At 38.8% G+C, this 22,569-nt stretch overlaps 1 protein-coding gene across 14 annotated transcripts in view; it reads left to right on the top strand.

Moving 5' to 3' along the window:
• NFIB (nuclear factor I B) overlaps positions 1 to 22,569 on the top strand; it is a 167,242-nt gene that overhangs the window by 128,337 nt on the left and 16,336 nt on the right. For 4 of the 14 annotated variants that reach the window (XM_057406262.1, XM_057406266.1, XM_057406271.1 and 1 more), the window contains exons 7-10: positions 1,889 to 2,020; positions 7,834 to 8,081; positions 17,946 to 18,111; positions 21,609 to 21,691. In XM_057406262.1, the coding sequence (XP_057262245.1) occupies positions 1,889 to 2,020; positions 7,834 to 8,081; positions 17,946 to 18,111; positions 21,609 to 21,691 (629 nt within the window). The remainder of the gene's footprint in view (positions 1 to 1,888; positions 2,021 to 7,833; positions 8,082 to 17,945; positions 18,112 to 21,608; positions 21,692 to 22,569) is intronic. The other 10 variants (XM_057406270.1, XM_057406273.1, XM_057406277.1 and 7 more) reach the window with 5 other exon arrangements.

Genomic DNA, 22,569 nt, shown 5'->3' with positions numbered 1-22,569 from the left:
ATGCACAGAACCACAGTATAAAGACAATGGTTAATTTTGTCCCAGGCTTTTATAAAACCTTACATCTGTTGTGGAGGTGTGAGAGTTTTCTTGCTTTGATTGAACTAGGACCTTACATGAAGAAGCTAGGGCTGTCATTTCAGAAGAAAATTAAACATACTGAAATATTTGAAAGTCATTCCAGAATCAATATGCCATCCTATCATTGTTTGTCTGTGCAAAAATCAATTAAAAACCCCAGTCTTACAATTTAAAAAATTTTGTCTTAGCTTGGTAGAATGCATTCAACAAAACTAACCATTTGGCAGCTTTTTCTTTGCTACTCGCAGATAAATTCAAAGAAACAAAATATTGCTCTCTTTTCTTTCTCAGCAATTTATTTACCAAATTTTTCTGAGAGAGCTAGAGGTGGCTCTGTCAGCATTAAGTGTTTTTGATAACAATATAAAATTGCAACATGTCAGAATAATAAAAAGCATGCACTAACCTTTGCTACATCTGTTAAAGCTGAAATAGTACTGAATTGCTGTATTGTAAAGCAATTCCTTGCTCTTGCTTAATGTTCTGTTGAATAAAAGCCTTTCTCAGCAGCCTTCTTGAAAAAGTGAACCTTGATTCTGGAAAATCAGCAGACTTATAGTGAGGACCAGAGGGGAGCAGGGCAGTTGCAGGGCTATGACGGAGGGACACTGGCAGTGTCTGTTTTGGGTCTGGTGCCTGTGCCTGTGCAGGGCTTGATAACAGGATGGGGCAGAGCAGGCAAGTGGTCTCTTGATTTGATTGTTACTGCTACAAGTATGGCTTTATGATGAAAACCCACTCTTAATGTCCATCCAGTTCAGAAAGCACTGTTCCAATTTGGTCTCAGTAAGGTGCTTACATTTTGCAGGCCTGTCTTTGCCTTCCAAGATGATTGTACGTCCACTCAGAAAAGCACAATATAGTGTTCTAATATTAAAAGCGTCAAAATCACTTCAAGGGCTGACATAGTCTGTGTAGGAAAGTCAGCTGCAACATGGCCCCAGTCCAGTAAAGTACTTAAGAAATTACCTTTGCTTTAAACATGAATTTGGTCATGTTGATTTGAAATGGAACCCACTTAGGATATTGATGGGTATCCCATAAAATATTATACTTTGAAATCATTTGGTGCAATGTCCAACAAATGTTACGTAATTAGTTTAAACTTTCAGGAATAATCCAGAACTTTTGCTTTATGCAATATCAGTAAACCTGTATGGTAGGAATCATACATTTGTCGCTACTGGTGTGTTATCTTTACACAATGAACTCTAAAGAGATTTTTTTGATTGGGAAACTAGGAGGAACAGTAGGAATACCCTAGTTGAGACATGGGAAAAGGTGTAATAGAGAAGCTGAAGTAGCCTTTATTCTTAGGGAAGTTACATAGTTTCATTATGGTTTTGGGAAGGGCAAGGGATGGGTTTGAAATAACAAAGTAATAAATACCATAAACCAGCATGTGTATGGCAGTTACCCTACACACCTGAATGTAGGTGTTCCATTAAAAAAATGCAATAAAGATTATGTGGCTGTTGAAGGAGCAGATGATTTGGTGATGTTCTGGGGAGCTGAGAAGTGCCTAGGGAGGTTCTGAAGACATGCGTTTCTTTACTGTTTGGCTTATCTGGAATGAAAGGAATGTCGTTTCTGTTTTGCAGAATGAAGACCAGTTATGGGATTATTATTCATTCTCAAGTTTGAAATCAATAGTTTAAAATTAGTTTATTGGTCATACGGGAGCTGGTTTACCAAATAATATTTATGCAAGAACAGTGAAAAAAAAAATAAATCTTTGGTTTATAAAATGATGCATTCTGAGACAGGCTTCTAAGCTAACGTCACTGTTCCGTTTTTTCTGTTGCAGATATGTCTTCTCCTACAATGAAGAAACCTGAAAAGCCTTTGTTTAGTCCTACTTCTCCCCAGGATTCTTCACCGAGACTGAGCACTTTTCCCCAACATCACCATCCAGGAATTCCAGGAGTTGCACACAGTGGTGAGGGTTATGGAGGAGAAAGAAATACCTCCCTATTATTTTGGTCTGTTATGCTTTCTTACAATCAGATTTGGTGCATTTTTGCAGACTTTCTTAGAGATTTAGTTCTGCTTACAATACTGATAAGAGTAGAGGTGGAAGAAGTCGGAATATACTTGCAAGAATGCTCATTAAGCTCAGTTCAGGTAGTCTGACTGCTTCAAGTCGCTGGAGAGGATTTAGGATTAACCAGTGAATAAAATGAGCTGTAGACTGCATGAAGAAGCTGACAGAGGAAAAATCCTCCCTGTGTTTTCTCTTTCTGCCTACATCCTTTTTTATTAATGCTGCTATGCCTGTTGTATTTAAATACCAGAATAGGTAGGATTTAATACAGAAAGAGAAGTCACAACCATGCTCACTATGTGACACAAGGAAATACCAGTGCTTCTTCTGAATGCTCTGTCTAAAGAAGCACAGTCCTGGTAGATATTTTCCAACATCTGTTTTCTGAACTCATAGAATCATAGAATCGTTAGGGTTGGAAAGGAGCTTAAGATCATCTAGTTCCAACCCTCCTGCCGTGGGCAGGGACACTTTATGCTAAATCATATCACCCAAGGCCTCATCCCACCTGGCCTTGAACACTGCCAGGGAAGGAGCATTCACAACCTCCCTGGGCAACCCATTCCAGTGCCTCACCACCCTAACAGGAAAGAATTTCCTTCTTATATCCAATCTAAACTTCCCCTGTTTAAGTTTTAACCCGTTACCCCTTGTCCTGTCACTACAGTCCCTAATGAAGAGTCCCTCTCCAGCATCCCTATAGGCCCCCTTCAGGTACTGGAAGGCTGCTATGAGGTCTGCACGCATCCTTCTCTTCTCCAGGCTGAACAGCCCCAACTTCCTCAGCCTGTCTTCATACGGGAGGTGCTCCAGTCCTTGTGGCCCTTCTCTGGACTTGTTCCAACAGTTCCATGTCCTTTTTATGTTGAGGACACCAGAACTGCACACAATACTCCAGGTGAGGTCTCAGAAGAGCAGAGTAGAGGGGCAGGATCACCTCCTTCGACCTGCTGGTCACGCTCCTTTTGATGCAGCCCAGGATACGGTTGGCTTTCTGGGCTGCGAGGGCACACTGAAGTCGGCCCATGTTCATTTTCTCATCAACCAACACCCCCAAGTCTTTCTCCGCAGGGCTGCTCTGAATCTCTTCTCTGCCCAACCTGTAGCTGTGCCTGGGATTGCTCCGACCCAGGTGTAGGACCTTGCACTTGTCATGGTTAAACTTCATGAGGTTGGCATCAGCCCACCTCACAAGTGTGTCAAGGTCCCTCTGGATGGCATTCCTTCCCTCCAGTGTATCAACCGAACCACACAGCTTGGTGTCATTGCCAAACTTGCTGAGGGCACACTCAATCCCACTGTCCATGTCACTGACAAAGATGTTGAACAAGACCGGTCCCAACACTGATCCCTGAGGGACACCACTTGTTACTGGTCTCCAGCTGGACATTGAGCCATTGATCATAACTCTTTGTGTGCGGCCATCCAGCCAGTTCTTTATCCACCGAGTGGTCCATCCATCAAATTGATGTCTCTCCAATTTAGAGATAAGGATGTCCTGTGGGACAGTGTCGAAAGCTTTACACAAGTCCAGGTAGATGACATCAACTGCTGTGCCCTTGTCCATCAGTTCTGTAGCCTCATCATAGAAGCCAACAAACTGGTCAGGCAGGATTTCCTCTTAGTGAAGCCATGTTGGCTGTCACCAAGCACCTTGTTGATTTTCATGTGCCTTAGCATGCCTTCCAGGAGAATCTGCTCCAAGATTTTGCCAGGCGCAGAGGTGAGACTGACTGGTCTGTAATTCCCCGGGTCATCCATTTTCCCCTTCTTGAAAATGGGGGTTATATTTCCCTTTTTCCAGTCGTCGGGAACTTCACCTGACTGCCATGATTTCTCAAATATGATGGCCAGTGGCTTCGCAACTTCATTTGCCAGCTCCTTTAGGACCCACGGATGGATCTCATCAGGACCCATGGACTTGTGCACGTTCAGATTTTTAAGATGGTCTCGAACCAGTTCCTCTCCTACAGTGGGCGCAAGGTCTTCATTCTCACAGTCCCTGCATCTGCCTTCCAAGACTTGGGTGATTTGGTCAGAGCCTTTGCCAGTGAAGACCGAGGCAAAGAAGTCATTCCGAACCTCAGCCTTCTCCAAATCCAGGGTAGCCACTTCTTCCGAGAGCTTCCTGAGGGGGCCTACATTCTCCCTAGTCTGTTTTTTATTTGCTATGTACCTGTAGAATCCCTTCCTGTTTTCTTTAATACCTCTAGCCAAGTTTAATTCTAACTGAGCCTTAGCTTTCCTAACCTGGTCCCTAGCTTCTCAGACAACATCCTTGTACTCTTCCCATTCCACCTGTCCTTGCTTCCACTTACTATAAGCCTCTTTTTTCAATTGAATTTTCCTCAGGAGCTCCTTATCCATCCAAGGAGGTCTCCTGGCCCTCCTGCTGCACTTCCTTCTGGTTGGGATGCAACACTCCTGAGCTTGCAGCAGGTGATACTTGAATATCAACCAACAGTTTTGGGCCCCTCTGCCCTCTAGGGCTGTATCACAGAATCACTGAATCACAGCATCCTAAGGGTTGGAAGAGACCTCAAAAGATCATCTAGTTCAACCCTCCTGCAAGAGCAGGGTAACCTAGAGTACATCACACAGAAACTTGTCCAGGCGGGCCTTGAATATCTCCAACGTAGGAGGCTCCACAATCCCCCTGGGCAACCTGTTCCAGTGCTCTGTCACTCTCACAGTAAAGAAATTTTTCCTGATGTTCACATGAAACCTCCTATGCTCCAGTTTACACCCACTGCCCCTTGTCCTATCACTGGACATCACTGAAAAAAACCTAGCTCCATCATCCTGACACTCACCCTTTACATATTTGTAAACATTGATGAGGTCACCCCTCAGTCTCCTCTTCTCCAAGCTAAAGAGTCCCAGCTCCCTCAGCCTCTCCTCATAAGGGAGATGCTCCATTCCCTTAGTCATCTATGTAGCTCTGCGCTGGACTCTCTCCAGCAGGTCCCTGTCCTTCTTGAACTGTGGGGCCCAGAACTGGACACAATAATCCAGATGTGGCCTCACCAAGGCAGAGTAGAGGGGGAGGAGAACCTCTCTTGACCTACTAACCACACCCTTTCTAATGCACCCTAGGATGCCATTGGCCTTCTTAGCCACAAGGGCACATTGTTGGCTCATGGTCATCCTCCTATCCACCAGGACCCCCAGGTCCCTTTCCCCTTCACTACTGTCCAGCAGGTCAGCCCCCAACCTGTACTGGTACATGGGGTTGTTCTTCCCCAGATGCAAGACTCTACACTTGCCCTTGTTGAATTTCATCAAGTTCCTCTCCGCCCAACTCTCCAGCCTGTCCAGGTCTCACTGAATGGCAACACAGCCCTCTGGTGTGTCAGCCACTCCTCCCAGTTTAGTATCATCAGCAAACTTGCTGAGGGTACACTCAGTTCCCTCATCCAGGTCGTTGATGAAAATATTAAACAGCACTGGTCCCAGCACTGACCCCTGAGGGACTCCACTAGTCACAGACCTCCAGCTAGATTCTGCCCCATTGACCACAGCTCTCTGCCTTCTTCCTTCCAACCAGTTCTTGATCCACCTCACTACCTGATCATCAAGCCCACACTTCCTTAGCTTATATATGAGGATGCTGTGGGAGACAGTATCAAATGCCTTACTGAAATCAAGAAAAACCACATCTACCACTCTACCATCATCCATCCACCTAGTTACTTGCTCATAGAAGGCTATAAGGTTGGTCAAACATGACTTCCCCTTGGTAAAGCCATGTTGGCTGCTCTTAATGACCGCCTCATCCTTGATATGTCTAGAGACATATATCCCATGTATTCCATGGAACCTTCCAAAGCAGGTTCCTGAAGAGGCCAAAGTCTGCTCTTTTGAAGTCCAGGGTAGTGAGGTTGCTGCACGCTCTTCTTACTGTCCTGAGGATCTCAAATTCGAGCATCTCATGATCGCTGCATCCAAGGCTGCCCTGGAGCGTCACATTTCCAACGAGCCCTTCCCTGTTGGTGAGCACGAGGTCAAGCATGGCACCTCTCCTTGTCGGCTCCATGGTAAACTCCATAGTAAATCCATAGTAAAACTTCACTTAAAGTGTGAAGGTGACACTTGAAATGTGACGGAATGCGTGTTATCCTGAGGATTTATCAGGAATGACAAGAAAATTCCAGCATCATGGTCTGTTTAATTTTAGAGGTAAAGTGATCCTGAGTTTTCAGATGAGACCATGCTCCTCAAAAGTCTCCCCTCACCAGCTCATCCCATCTCCATATAAACTGAATATAAAGGGAATAATTTCTTGATTAAAGATGGGTGACTAGAGGAGTAAGACTGATTTAAGAACTTGTTTACACAGTTCCTTTGTATGGACTATTTTCCCCTTAACATCTGCTTAGTTTGAGCCTGCAATCATTCTGGTCTCTGTAAGGTGTCCACTGTTAGCAAATACTCAAGCACATCAGAGATGATGGGTGAAATGGAAGGGATAGATATCTGTTCACTTATGTTTGCTTTGCAGAGCTCCCACATGTCAGAGCAGTAACTAATGTTTTATGATTAAAATGAACTGGTGGGGCTGTGATTAAAATGGACTGGTCACAAAAGAAGTTTCTGTAATTATTTTTGGCCCTATCCTTATGAGTAGGTCTTTATATTTGATTTAGTGTATCATTTTTAGATATATGTGTTTGAGTGGTGGTCATAACCTAATTTATAGATGAGATATTTACTTGCTAGAAAACCTGATTTCTACCATGTAGCCTCTTCTGTTATGTCAGTGAGTAATGATTTTGAGATTTGCAGGGTTTTGATTACTGGGTACAGCAATTTTGGAACATTCTTATTGTTGATTTTTCTTGGGAAAACTATGATTTGGTCCCAGCTCAAAAATAGCAAGTCATTTGAAAATTAAACTGAGAAAAAAATCAAACCAAAACAAACCCAAAGGTATGAAAGGTGGTACAGAAGAGCAGTTTTGATGTGCTTGTGCTGTTGTGCAGTGTGACAGAAGAACACTCTCCACTTCCAGGTGGGCGACTGGGCAGCAGCAGGACATGCTGCATATATCTTTCATTGAGAAAACATTGCTGGTGGTTGAGACATTACATATAGTCTGTAGGTAGAGAAATGTGTGTTTGTAGGGGCTGGGAAGAAAGAGAACGATAAAAAAAAAGTATAGGGTAGAAACTTTTTTGTTTGTCAGTGTTATTTTTATTGGATGGATTGGTTTCCCAGGCCCTGAAGTTTAATATTCATTAGCATTTTCAACAAAGGTCAGCTAGTATTGCTGGTATTATTGTTGAGTAGTTATTACACTGTCCCCATAAGAGGCAGAAAGAGCCCAATGAAGCGAGGAATCACTAACTGTTTCTTAGGACTTGGTGACTTTTCTCTCCTCTGTTGGAGTGCTGTGGATAAAATGTAGGTTTTACTTACTGAGTAAAATATTTTTGTTTATTTGTGCTGTAGATGGGAAAAATGTATAATTGAAATATCTTTTGTGCTGGAAAATGATTACCAAAGAAAAAAATGAAAATATTTGATGGCATAACCCACAAAATTGAACCAAGATACACTATTTATGAATTTTAAAAACAGTAGCGTTTTGCATTGCCTGGGATGATGTAAGGAAGGGACATGTTAAGTTTTTCTGCAAAGATGCCATGAAGCACAAATGTGGTGAACTGATTTATAACTGACTTTTTATTTTTCTTGCTGTAACACAGAGGTGAAGAATTTTAGAAGAAACAAGATGCGAAGTAATTTTAATTTTATTTTATCTTCTCCAGTCATCTCAACTAGAACTCCACCTCCACCTTCACCATTGCCATTTCCAGCACAAGCTATTCTCCCTCCTGCCCCATCTAGCTACTTCTCTCATCCAACGATCAGATATCCTCCCCACCTGAATCCTCAGGATACTCTGAAGAATTATGTACCTTCTTACGACCCGTCCAGCCCGCAGACTAGCCAGGTACTGTAAAATGATGTGAACCCTCCAAAAGAAATCCTATGAGGAATGTATGTCTTCCAGGGCATCTAGGCCAGTGTCTCACTAGTTCTGGTCTCAGAGCAAGCTGGGGTCTGGCATATAAGCCATCCAGCAACTTCTTGTTCAGCATGGTTGAATAAAGGTGCATATCCACTCAGTGTTCCTCTGGCAGAACAGTCTTGTTGTGTCAGAAAATTACTTGTGCTGAATGATCCAGCAGCACTAACTGGGCAAGTCCTAGTCCCTCACTCATCTTGCAGGCTGGGCACCTCTGTGGCCCTGCATGGCTGCCAGAGACAAAGCTTCTGCTGCAGAACAGAGCAAGGAGTGTGCTGATACACACATGCATACACATGCACATGCATGGGCATGCAGGTACATACATAGACTGACAGTGAAGATAAACTCTGGCAAGGTAATGCTTGCCCTGTTTTGTAGGCACCTGACATTTCTTTGCACAGATCCGAAGACAATACTGTACAGCACAGACCCACAAAATTGTTTTTACTTGCTTTTATAAAGAACATGCAGTAATGGGCTGCTACATCAATCCAGACTTGTGTCTTATATAGGAAATTAACATGGTTTTCATCAGCAAAGTAGCTTGTGAAGGACTGTCTGTAAAACTGCTTTCCATGACAGCATCAGCGCATAGCATTAGCATGTGATCCGCGCTGTAGGATAAACTGCAGTTAAGACTTGGTCTGTCAATATTTGGAATATTTCCAGATGTAATCTTTGCTGCTTAGGCTGTTATTTATTTTTGATGCCTTGTCCAAAAGGCTTTTGTGGAGCCCTGTAGCTTGTGCTTTAGCATTTTTTTTGAAATGGTCAGATTGTTGCATTCTGAAGAGTTATCTTCCTTTGGAAGGACTGCCTTATCAGGGGTAAGACATAGGGTTGCCGTGACAGTATTTTGTTTTGTGCTTTCATTTCTTTTGTTTTTCACCAATGATGACTGTCCTTTCAGCATGTGTTTTGGGCAAAACAGCAATAAAACTTGAGACTGAATCAAACTTTCTATGTTGAATAACAGGTACAGCTCCTCTGAGATGTCCAAAAGGTCACTGTGGTTAGTGTCCCCATGGGCCGTAGCTCTTGTCCAGCTACATGACTATTTGCATATTAAAAAAAAAAAAAGAAAAAGAAAAGGCATGTCCGTAAAATCAAAATTTACTTTGAAGGGAGAAATCCCAACTGTGTGTTTTTTGTTGGTTGTAATATTAATGCAAATTAAACCAAAAAGTGAAAATGGAGTATGTTAGCTTTAGAATACAAATTGCTATCTGTGCATGGATTAAAAGTCTTTCAGTCCCATATAGCATTTTTTCTGAGACTCAGCTGGGAATGTTGCATGCAGGACCTGATTTTAATTTGTGTAAAATTTCCATGAATAACAAAGTCTAATTAAGACATCCATTAAAAGTCCTTAACGGTAATTCAGTGCGGAAAATCTTAGAGTTCTGTTGGATTTTTTTTTTTTTTAAGCTGATGTCTTAATTAGGCACTATTAAGGGAAAAATTATGCAAATTAAAATCAGGCCCTTACTGTTATGCATTTCTTTAATTATTCAGTGCTTGTTTTACTTAGATTTTGATTTCTTATATATATTAAAAGAGCAGATTAGGTGATAATCTGTCTGGATTGTTCTGTGTTCTGCTTTGGATCATCACTGAAAAAATACAACATCTAATTGAAGTATCTGACTCTCTTTCAGACTGTTGACAAATGTGCAGTCTTGTGATTTTAAGATTGGGGAGTATATTCGTTGAGCAGGAGAAATGCTTTCAACTCTTTGCCTACCAAGAGTCTTACTCTCTTCCCTTATCTGCAGTTGAAATATTAATCTTTAGCCCTGAAACAATAAAAATTTACTTCATTGATTTTTTTCAGCAAACTGAAAACACTTCCTGTATTTGTGTTGTGGCACCATGGGGAATAACAGTCTGAACTGGCCTCAATTTCCTCCTTTCATCACCTTTCATAACCTTTATATTAGGGTAGTGTTTTTCATTTCATTTGATGTTTGATTTAGTTCCTGAGAAGAGGGGATGGGGTTAAAAAACATGAAGTATGGGATTCCAGGCATCTGCATCAGCTATTCTCTGCAATTTATTATAGAATCATAGAATCATAATCATCAATCACTATTATTATTGGAATCTCTTTTAAATTTAACTCTTTAAAGTTCACCTCTGAGATATGCTGTACCTTAAAGGAGTTGCATGCCCGGTCAAAAGATCTCTAAATAGAACAATTAAAAGGATGGGTGTACAAAAAGGAAACCAGCAAGAATAATTTTTTGCTTAAGAAAAAAGCAGCCGTCTGTGAAGTTTCAGTGACAAAAGGGAATTGTTCTGATACAATAGCATGCTTTGAGACAAACCGGTTTTTCATTTCTAAATAAAAAATGAATTTTTATTCAAACAAATTTAATTATTATAAAATGCAAAACTGCATCTGTAGGAATACCACATGAAATTTAATTATATTTTCCTCACCTCAAAACATACTCATTTGGATTTCAAAAGGGGAACTATGATGATAGTTTTAATTTCAGCTTTAGAAATAGAAAGGATGTATACCCTGACAGCATTTACCTAAAATGAACTGTCCCCCAGCATCTTTTGGTAATACGCTAATTTAGATTGTTACGACAAGCAACTGAGATGCCATGTACTCCCCGAAGCAATTTTGAGATTAATTACATTACTGCTGCACTGATTATACTGAAACAGTCATGGTATTCAGTGGAATACTTTAAGTAAAATTAGTTTAAAGATAGAGCTCCCATAGGTTTACACAGTGGGAAGCAGTGGGCAATTTTCATGACATAATGTTAAATACTCCAAATTATGTGTGATGAACAGTCAGGAAGTTCAAACAGGCCCTTTGGCTGCAGTGAAAAATGATCCAACAATGGATGATCCTAAAAAAAAGAGAGCCATGGTTGTCTGTTTCATGCATCAATCTGGATAATAAGTAAACAAATGTACTGAACAGAAGTGGACCTTGGTAGATATAGAGCTGGACTTGCCTCCACGTGGTGGTTTGAAAAGGTCCCAAGGTTTTCAAAACCGCTGTACTTTCCATGATTTAGGTAATTCCGCTGAGTCCTTTTTATTACACTTGAAGACTTTTCTTCTTAGCGAGGCATGTATGTGACTGGATGTGATTGAGTGTGTATGTACCTGTATTATGATAGCGTGCTGGTCTCCACAGTTTGACTGATAGCTGTTACTCATGGAATCATAGAATGGTTAGAACTGGAATCAACTCTGTCTCCCCACTGCCATGGGCAGGGACACCTTCCAGTAGACCAGGATGCTCAAAGCCCCATCCTGGCCTTGAACACTGTCAGGGATGGGGCAGCCACAACTTCTCTGGTAAACCTGTTCCAGTGCCTCACTACCATCACAATGAAGAATTTCTTCCTAATATCAAATGCAAATCTACCCTGTTTCAGCTTAAAGCCATTACCCCTTGTCCTGTTACTACATGCCCTTATAAAAAGTTCTTCTCTGGATTACACTTATTAGATACTACAGTCCAAGCGAACCACTGTCCACACATTGACTAAAATTCCTGGAGCTCTTAAAATTTTGTTCCAATGTGAGCTATTGGCCACTTTATTTTTTTAATGGTTTTATCTTTGTCTGAAGACAGAAATATCTGAACGGCTTGAGAAGAGCTGCTTCTGGAAGCTGGTGAGGCCACATATTTTTCTTTCATAGTTGATTGGGGCATTCAGATTTTGTTCAATAAAAGATAAGCACACTCTTTAAGAATATGAGGCAGATGCTTTGTCATTCTTCAGTACAGTAGTTGCAGTCATTTGGCAACAAGGAGGGAATCTTCTGAGTCTCTTTGGGCTGGTCAAAGGGTTTCCTGCTGTTTCCTGGGAGAATACTAGCAGAATAAGCCAACACAAGTGATATGTATACGTGTGGATCCTTTGGCATAGCTAGCTTCTTTCGTTGTTGACATTTAATAATTTCAACTTCTTGGACAAGTCTTTCCTTGTGAAGTTAAGAAATTATTGAAGATTAAATATGGCAATGTGCTGGTTTTAATTGTAATTGGGAGGTAGGGAGGGAACACTGGGTTAATTCTATTTACTGACAAGACATCTGAAGACTTAAATGCAGTTAAAAATGATTACTTTTTTATTTAGTTTGCTCATTTTAGTTTATTAAATGCACAGTTATAAGTCTCCAGAGTGCACAAAATACCATTTAACCCAAAGATATCTTCTAAAAATTTATCTACAAAAAGATTCTCTTTTCCGTGCTTGCGTAACATGGATTTACCCTGTTGTTAAGGCAAATACACAAGGAAAGCTGGGTATTTCCTTGTGCTCTACCTGTTGACAAATAATAAATATTTTGTGAGCTCACAGGTAAAATTGTGATTCAGGATGCAGGGCTCTTTGCCTAGGATGTCTTATGATATCTGATATCGGTTGCTGAAGCTCTGCAGTTGCTCTTAGTTCCAGCAGCATTACATCAAGAGGAAAATGCTTTCCTAAATGGGTGAGACTGAGAGCTTTATAAGTTAAAGTCAACACCTTGATTTCTCACAGAAAGAAGTACAGAAGTGATGTTGTCAGCCAAGGACTGGCAACAACATGTTCCTTCTGAAGCTAATTCTGCATGTAGACAGGTAGCTGCGTGTCACACCACCTGAAGCTCTTGTGTGGCATCTCCCAGTGAGGTCTGTGTAAGATGTGCCGTAGCAATGAGTTACTCAGGTTGCAAGTGTATGGAAACTAATTATATTCGTCTTTATGAAAAGTGATAAGTGCCACTATGAAAAAGCTTTTCTGTTGCTACCATACAGTTCAACAGCAAAAAGGAAATCTGCATAGCTTTGTTTCTTGTTAAACAAATGTTTTATGGAACTCACCAGGTTCAAACACAGGAACTGCTGTACAGTACCTTCTACAGTCTCACTGGCAGTAGTAATGCCATTCTTCTATGCTTAGCAGTCTCAAAGACACTGTGTTCTCTTAAGCAGGTAGGTAATAACTTGAGGATGTATCTTCTGCATATTTGATGAAACTACCTCCTGTACCACTGAGCTGTCTGCAGTGGGAGACTGACATGGCTATTGTATATTCACAGGTGATATAGCATTAGTGTGCCCTAGGCAAAAGCTCTACTGAGGTAAAAGATTTGGTTTGCATTGTATAGCAAAAAAAAAAAGAAAAAAAAAAAGGAGGGGGGTGTGTGTGTGTGGAGGGAGGGGAGAGCTAGAAAAAGGGAAGATATTTCCAGTTTCTTTTACTTGTAGATATTTTGAAACATCCATCACCTTCCGTGGGTGTAACAAAGCACAGTGCCATGAACTCAACGATGAAATTTATCAGCTATGATTTCCAGGTTCATTGATATAGCTAGTAGACAACTGTTAAAACAAGGTATTTGGTGTGTGAGCAGGGGACCAAACTGCGGAACTGTATCTTCTACAGCTTCATCGACAAAATTAATTCTATCAATGGTCACAAAACACACTGCCGTAGGTTTTTGCAGTGATGTTTTTCACCATGGTACCTGAACTCTGCCAGTTACAAGGGACTGTAACTGTGTAGAAGAAATAGGTGACAGAGTATTTCCAAGCACACTGAATCCATTTTAACTAAACTGCACTCACTAATTGATCACCTGGCTGTAATATGGGAACCTCCTTGGGAAACAGAGTTCCTGTTGAAAAACCCATGTTTTGAGATGCAAATATATTATGCTCTGAGTATAGTGGTTAGCTGGAATAATTAAATACTTATTAAGCCCTGAAACTTCTTTCTGAAGCACCTAACACAGTATCCTACGTAGCTCTACCTAGAAAATGCACAGGATTATGATTTCCACCTTTGTTGCTTATTTTTTGAAGATGCTTTGTATTTGAGAGCCCAAGGAAAATTTGAATTATTTTATTTAGAATTTGGAATTATAATAAAAACATTTTGTAAAAAAAAGAAATACCGTGTAAATTTGAACCTGTTTAATCATTTAAGCAACTTAATAGTTTGTTAGATATTTAATATGCATGTCCAATTTCTGTTATGCTTGGATATCTCATCTGTAGATGTTAGTGCTGCCATTTCAATGTGACATTAGAAAGATTTTGTTAATACTGGATGTAGTGAGCTGTATGAAAAATCAATCTCCTAAAATGTAACTAAAGACCTAAGGTGTAAATGTGCTGTTATTTGGCAAATATATAAACGGAAGTCTGAGAGGAGGTGATTGATTACTGATTACAAGTAATATTAGTAAACAGTAAATATCAGTAAATATTAGTAAAATAAACAGTAAATATTAGTAAAATATTAGTATTACAAGTAATATTAGTAAAATCCCAGCAGGAAAAATGAGTACAGTGAATCCAGATTTTAAGACAGTACATATATATATCTATTTTCTGTTCAGACTTGAGATCTGACGATTAACTGAAAGTGTGCATAGTGCACACAAACAGATATTAACAGTCTGACACTCTTAGTCAGGTTACGCTACAGCTATGACAGATAATACAACTCGTCTGTGGCTTTGAACACATGAATGGATTAATTTGTGACAATTCAAGATGGTGTGAATTAAAAAGCCCAAAAATGTAATACAGATCTGAAAATCAAATTAGGTTCCAATCCAACAATAGAAAAATGTACACCTGCATAAATTGGGCTAAATTTGCCAGACCTTCATTGTGTTTGCTTCTTTCCCTCTCCTATTTTCAAATGCACAGCTTGTTTATCTAACACAGCTGCCTCCATGCAATTTGCTTGAAGTTTATGCCTCAGGCGTCGTCTCCCTGGGAATGCATCACACAGACATATTGATGCCCTAGTTGATGGTAACAGTTGATTTTTCACCTGTAATGCATCTGTCATTAAGAATCTCTTCTGGAAAAACTGGAACTAGAACCTAAAACTTGTTTTAAATAAGGATAAAATTAATTTGTGTTAAATGATGTGCTATAAATATTTGCAATTGTAATTCAAGTGGATACTCTCTAAATAGATATGTAGTTTCCATGCTAAAATATCTTCTGATATAACCGAAAAAGTTAAAAATGAGAAGATGCCACAGAAGTTATTTCTAGCAGCCAGTTTTCAATAAGATTACGAATTGACAACTCCAGAGGTCTATTCCTGACCAGAAGTTTTCCATCTTTGCTGAAAGGCAGCTAGAATTGCAGAAGAAGAGTCATGTATGTAGAAGCCCTAGTAGTGACGTGCTCACCTTCAACTGAGATTAGTTAAAAATTTAAATACAGGAAACTTTTAGTATGGGTAGAAGTTAGGTTCTTAGTCATGGTGCAACAAGCTCTGTCTTGTATGTACTTATCCCTTCTTGTGTTTGCCAAACAATAACACCCAAACAGTTATTACAATATAGTTTTGATGTTGCTGCAAAATTACAAATCAAATGTTTTATTACAGATGTGAAAACAGAGTTAAAGTACTTGAGAAAGGAAAAAAATAGATGTTAGATAGTACAAAAATAAAAACAAAATAAATCATAAAGCGCAGTCAGAAGATACTTGAAGAAATGTGACAGTATGCAATAAAATTTTTTAAAGGCCTCTAAGTTTTAAAGTATCTTGGCTTATTTTTATAGGAAATTTACTTCTCGTATTTCTTAGAGATTTTCTGAATTTATGTTAGCTAAAATTTTCATTTTATTCTAATGCAGGTCAAGTCAGATTTTGATTGCCAAGGTACCTGGTTTTAGAGGATTGCAGGTCATTAAAATAGATCCCACAAAATAAAATTCCCTAAACTACTGCTAAAGTAGATCTCAATGGACTTACTGTCACATACTTTATATGAGTGTTTGCTGTAGTATAGAGATGTAATTTGTATTCTTAAGGAAAGAATTAAATTAGTAATTACTGAGTGAGTCTCCTGCTTATGACCCATTCATTGCTCATGTAAGCATGCAAGCAGATGCTCAGTAAACTCTTAGGCCACATTATTTTCTAGAAATTGTTGTGTATATATTCTGTGACATCATTTTCATTTCAAGTACACATAATAAGGGAGCTCTATCGAACAGTGAAGTTTTAGCTAGTTTATAAAACTTAATGTAGCATGCCAGTTGGGGAAGTCATGATATTTGCAAATGTATTGTCGTTCCTTTGAATCCATGCTGCTTTCTTATTTTGAAGCTACTTTGACAGCTGACCTTATTCCCATTACTAAATGCCTAGTATTAATTTCTCAGTTTATGCAGCTAGGAACATAAATGAAAAAGTGGTAAATACCATTCAGTTTCTGTATTTGCAAGATCTTGGGGAATTCTGTGTCTCTCCTCTCCCCAGCCCTGCTCCCACCTAGTGAAACATATAGTTGTGTTTAGGGGGTGACTTTTCTTCATTTAGTGGAGTATTTTGTGAGCCACTTCTCATTAGTATACATTTTTACTGTTATTTTTCGTTGAAATGCTTGTGGTTTTAGTGAGGGAAATAGTCTGCTAACTGCTCAATGTTCCTATAATATAAAATTGGTCTCCATTTGCACTTATGTTTTCTAGTGTTTTCTTCTAGCTTAGTTTTAGATGTCCTAAAGAACAGCACTCTCCCGTGGGGGCATTTGAAAAGTCTAGTAGATCATGCTGCCAGGAAGTTTCTCCAGCTATTAATTTTAAATTTCCTCCTTCTCTATTTTATTCCAATACCCAGAGTTTATACTTCCTGTACTTTCCAAATAATTCCTTCCTCTTCTGTGTGTTTATATTCTGCACATACCTGCAGTAATTGTCTTGGACCAGTTGTTAGTTCATTACCATAGACATGCTTACCTCTTTTAACCTTTCCTTGTATTGTTTGAATAACGCCCTTTATCAGTCCATTTTTTTAGTCTGAGTTACCTCAAATTTGACAAGATCCTTCTGATAATAAGATTACCAGTATTTTTTACTTTGCAGGGCTATACTTTAAAGTACCTATGAGTCACAGAACACACAAGCAGTTTAAGACAAAAGTTACCAGCCACAGTTGAAAAAAAATTTTACTGCTTGCTAATTTTTACTGCAAGTTAATTATCGTTGGAGTATTTACAGTCAGGCAGAATGTTTAAGGCATGTTTAAGCATTGGATAAACATACATACTTACTTGTCAACATTGCCAAATTCAGATATGCCTATATTCAGAAGGTAGAATGATGACCTGTATCATCAGGTCATATGCAGATTGCTTCTTGTATTTATGAAAGAGTTCTCTTTGTAATGCTCTTGACTTGCAGAGTTCCTATTATTAAATACTTCTGTGTTTTAGGTAGGTGGCTTTTGGCCAGATGTTGTGACATGTGCATTATAGTGAATTGTATCCTAACCCTCATCCCCAGTCCTAAATGTGAATTATTAGTTAGCCTTCCAGTATGCGTAATCTCTGTGGACAACTGTGGTCAAGGCTTGGTTATGCTCCAAGCCAGAGTAGTATGGCATGTGAAAACAGAAGTTTTGCATCATTCATTTGCTCTTAATACTTCATACATTAGGGTTGTGCCTACTCAGTTTAATCCTGCTATCGTGGGATTTACTGTGGTTCACTTCACAGCCACTGCATAAACAGCAAATATATTTTGAAACGATCTGATGCATGCTGCATCCAGAAAGAAAGTTTACCAAAAAGTACTGCTATTTAAAAGCATGTGCTACCTATCTGAGGAGGGATCTGCCTGCTGAAAATACCACATAGAAATTTGTGGATTTTTTAGAATGGGGCATTCCAGCAAGCAGGTATTATAGTGATGGGCATTCTGGAAAACCCTAAGATAGGTGGGTAGGTTCCTTAAATGCAATGTGTATATTTCACAAGGCATTCTTTTGATTTTGTTTTGTAGCCTAACAGCAGTGGTCAAGTAGTAGGGAAAGTGCCTGGCCATTTTACTCCAGTTTTGGCACCCTCTCCCCATCACAGTGCGGTGCGACCTGTGACCCTGACCATGACAGATACTAAACCCATCACTACATCCACTGAAGGTGAGGCATCTTCACCTACAGCAACCAGTAAGTATTTCTTTAGGAAACAAAATATGTCCATCGAAGATTCGATATGATTTCAAATTGAGGCCAGAAAAAGGCGTCTTTTCCTACTATTTGACCAAGTGGATGCTCATCATTTTACATGGAGAGCAAACATGGTATGACTGGAAGCTTTTCCTCCCCAAATTTCAACCATCATGTTACGTGAACCAAAGTTTGTGACATGACAATCAGAAAGAAAGGGAAAAGCCTGCATATTTGCCCACTATTCAAGAGAAAGAAAACGTGGTTGTTCATCTAAGGTGGACATTGGTAAGACATTGAGAAGCACACCCAGACAGCAAGGTTTTACAGTGACCTGCAGACAGAATTCCAAACAGAGATTGGATGATTTGCTCCTCAATGAGCTTTCCTACAGAAATCAAGCCTTGTTACAACACTTACTGGATCCGAGCTATGACAATTGCATCTTGATATAGGTTGTGTCATTTTTAGCAAAAAAACAACTGATGTGGCAAAAGAAAATTTTAATTCCTTGTCATTGCAACAATGGATGGCAGAGCCACTGTTGTCTCTTCCCTTCCTCCCAACTTTCACATTTAAAGTTCTTAATTACTACTCAAGGGCCACATTTTTATCCTGTCATCTTCAATGGAATTGCAGTTTTGGAAATAAGAGCACAGGTGTTATTATGTATAGGGTAATTTCTTCCAAAAACTAGTGCTCAGTGATGCACTACTTTAACTGCTTTCTGCGTTTGTGCTCTGTGTCATTGAACTTTTATTTGAGTTTGAGATGGCCAGTGTTACCCATATTCATCAGGGTGGAGAAGATTTCTAGGAACCACTTACAAACATACACTTTGGAAGGAAACTTGCCAGTCTTTGAAGATACTAAACTCTTTAGGGTCCATTACATTAAAATTACTTGCTTTAGGTCTGTGTAGTACTTGAGCTCTGAATCCAGTCCCTAAATTTTGGTCTGTTGTTAATGGAGACCATAAACTATATGTTTCTTAAGTGTTCTAATACTTTTAAGTTTTTTCATTAGAATGTGAAGCAGAGATAGACTCAAATGCATAGGAGTGGTTGAGATGTAAAGGAAGAAAATTGGTTATGCCTTTATTATAAAAGGATAGTAGTAACTTTTGGACAAACTATTGTTTAAGTATAAACAAATAATTATGCAGATAGATTGATGGAAGCATTTTAGCTGTTCTTTCAGTACATCAGAGGTTCTGGTAAAAGGTGGTAGAGTATATCTATATCCTCCCTAGTGATCTGTGGTACAGTTCTTGTGCCTTTTAAGAATTTTTAGCAGCAAACAGGAAGCTATCACTCTAAACTTTTGGTCCAGAACAGAAAACGGAGAAAACTGAGTTGATGTATAGCTTCAAGTATTCATGGTTTCATACTGCTTCCTGTTTGATGTGATTGTCCCTGGCCTAAATAGCTGTCTCAAATGAGGTTGGGATTTCCAGTACAAATGTCAAAAAGAACAAATACAATGTCAGAACTGCTTTGGGATACCTTCTGGTAATCTGACCATATTATTAATTGTTACAGGAATCTGTTCTTTGCCATACTACTATGGGATTGCCATACTACTATGGGAAAAAATTGAACTATATTTTCAAATGAAGTTGGCACCCAGTTTCTTGGAACTTGGGTACCTGATTTCCCATGATCCTGAGAACATCTCTGCTTAGATATTTGAAATAAGGCCTCCTCATGCTTCCACAGGACTGTGCAAATAACTACTTGCCTAAAGGTCCAACATCCATTACTACAGAACGTAAATAAAAATGAAAAATCCTCAATATACAAATTTTATTAGGATGCGCCAGTTCTGAAAACGAGGTAGTGTATAAATGGTGAATGTTCAGTATTACGGTTTTCAGAGCAATGCAATAGTCTTATCTGCTTGGCAAAGCCTTTTGAAACTAGATTGGTAACTGTAAGAGCAAAAAAATGAAGGAACGTATCTGGTTGATGAAGAAAACAGCAAATAATGAGGGATCATGTCCTGCTGATAGATAAATTATACATGGGTACATATAAACTGTATTATCAGTCAGAATAGGCCTGCCATACAGAGTGCTAATGTTAACTTAATGGAAAAATCAAGACTAAATATACCTTATGGCCTAGTTCTACTTCTGTTTGCAATAACTGATTGATTGGTTCAAGATATATATAGAGAGAGATATACAAAGCATATGCTTGGCCAATAAGTTATCATTATTATCAGTCTGATAAAAACAAAATAGTAACTGATTAGCACTGCTTTTCATTCTGAAGTGCAACAGCAAAATTGTTTTGAATGAGAAAGAACAGCAGGAATTGATATTATTTGAGGAACCCTGTAACCTCCACCGTAATTTCGTTCTAATAACTGATTAATTTTTATGACAGTTTTTCATTAAAGTCTGTTTACTGTATAAAACATTCTTTTTTTTTTTTTTTAATCTTTTTAAATTTAATTGATTTCATTTGCTTTTATTTGCTTTGTCACTTTAATACTAACAGGCCAATTCAGTAAATACTCCCATCCAGCACCTCACTGGTGTCCTTGTGTATGGCTTTTCAATTTTAGTAATTTTGCCTTGTCTACTAGCAGGTTTCCAGGTTGTCATGCTGCAAGTTGCAGTGTGGATATCTCCACACTGGGAAGTCAGGCCACCTACCTTGCTTCATAAGTACCACCAAAGCCATGAGAAGGTAATGGCTTTTAGAAATCATTGAGAGAGACCAGATAGGAGTGTGACCTATAGGTAAAGGATCCATATCCCGGAACTTATCCCAGCATCACCTACAATTGCTTTTCTTTTCAGAAATGTGTTTCTTCAATCTTTTGTATCAGACAGTGAGAGACTTTCTAAAATTGTCCCCATAGGAAAATGCTGTTTACTGATGCATAGGGGAGTTGAATATTTAATATTATATTGCACAGTAAAAACCAGCTCCCTTCTGATAAAAATGCTAATCTGATTACAACCTGTTTCCAAAGGCCTGTAAAGACACATTTTATGCAAAATGAACTGTTGCTTCCAATTATTGTTGTTCTTCTACAGTTTTGTGATGGGCCTTCAGAGCAGTAAGAATAATAACTGAGCACTAATATTTTCTCTCAACATTGTAATCTCAGTGATTTCACTGGTGCCTTAGATTGGTGTAATGGAAATGAGAATCAGGCCCGTGATTCCTTCTAATACGTATCTTATTTAATTGCTTTAAAATAAAACCACAAATCAGAGCAACTTTTATTTAACAAGAGACATCATTATGATTTACATGTGCAGTTTCCATTGAAGTTTATAGGAATTTTTACATGGCTTTCCCAATTTGGTGGAATTTTTCTTTTGCACTCTATTAAATTTTAAATAAAGGAATACCACAGACACATCCTATGTATTGCAAAATCATAACTCTGGATCTCTCATATTTGTACTGTACCTTCACAGGGTAATAGTTATGATAGGTTGGCATTTTTATCAATCTGTTTTGTTCTTCCTTAATCAGCCTACACAGCCTCAGGCACATCCCAAGCCAATCGATATGTGGGACTAGGCCCAAGAGACCCATCCTTCCTACATCAGCAACAGGTGGGCAAGTTTCACATAGGTGTAATGATATAGAGAAGTTTTGCAATATTACCGTCCTACATGCTGCCACTGTTATCTTGGATTAGACTGGGATTCTAAGGGTTTCAGTATTTGTCATCTGAAGGTGAAGTGTATTCAAAACAACTGAACCCTTTGAGAAATGTCAATTTAGCATATGATTTCTTACATTTGTGCCATATTAAGGAACTTCTAATCATATTTCTTTCAACTATTTTATTTTTCAAGACGCTTATATTTCAAGAATGCTTATTCTGTAATAGGATTTTAAGAAACAGATTGAAATGTATAAGCAGCAAATATTCATTTCAAAATGAGTTAAAAAAAATACGCAAAACTTCCACAGCTAAAGGTCCAACTTATTATTTTAAAACTATTTTTTCCCCTAGATGTGTAAGCCTACATTTCTTCATTTTAGTTCTAGAAGCTGAGTTACAAAACCAAATTCTCAATGCAATCATTTATAGTTTAATAGGTTTAAATTGGTCTGGTGATTTCAAACATGGTAAAACCACATTCTTGTTCTGGTTTCTTACATCATTTATGTTTCAAGTACCATTTTAAATTTCACATCTCATTAATGCTGTAAATTTAATGCAAATGAAGTGTTTACCCAAACTGTGAAAATATACAGCCGAGATTAATGATGATTTACAAACAAATTAGCTGGAGTCAATAGCAAGGCCATACATATACAGAAATGCTACATTACTGGTAACAGGAATAAATTCAAACCCTTTAGAACATATTTTGTAATGTGTGTTTCTGTTGCTCCTGTATCTTAACAGTTGAGGACTTTGAAATCAATAGCATGTAAAATGTTATAAAGAAAAAAGCTGAATGTGGCAATAACAAAAAGG

The sequence above is a fragment of the Pezoporus wallicus genome, unplaced genomic scaffold (assembly GCF_028554395.1).
Source record: "Pezoporus wallicus isolate ANWC-B61680 ecotype Strahan unplaced genomic scaffold, APGP_CSIRO_Pwel_v1 contig_2132, whole genome shotgun sequence".
Lineage (NCBI taxonomy): Eukaryota > Metazoa > Chordata > Aves > Psittaciformes > Psittacidae > Pezoporus > Pezoporus wallicus.
This window is presented reverse-complemented; position numbering and strand designations above follow the sequence as displayed.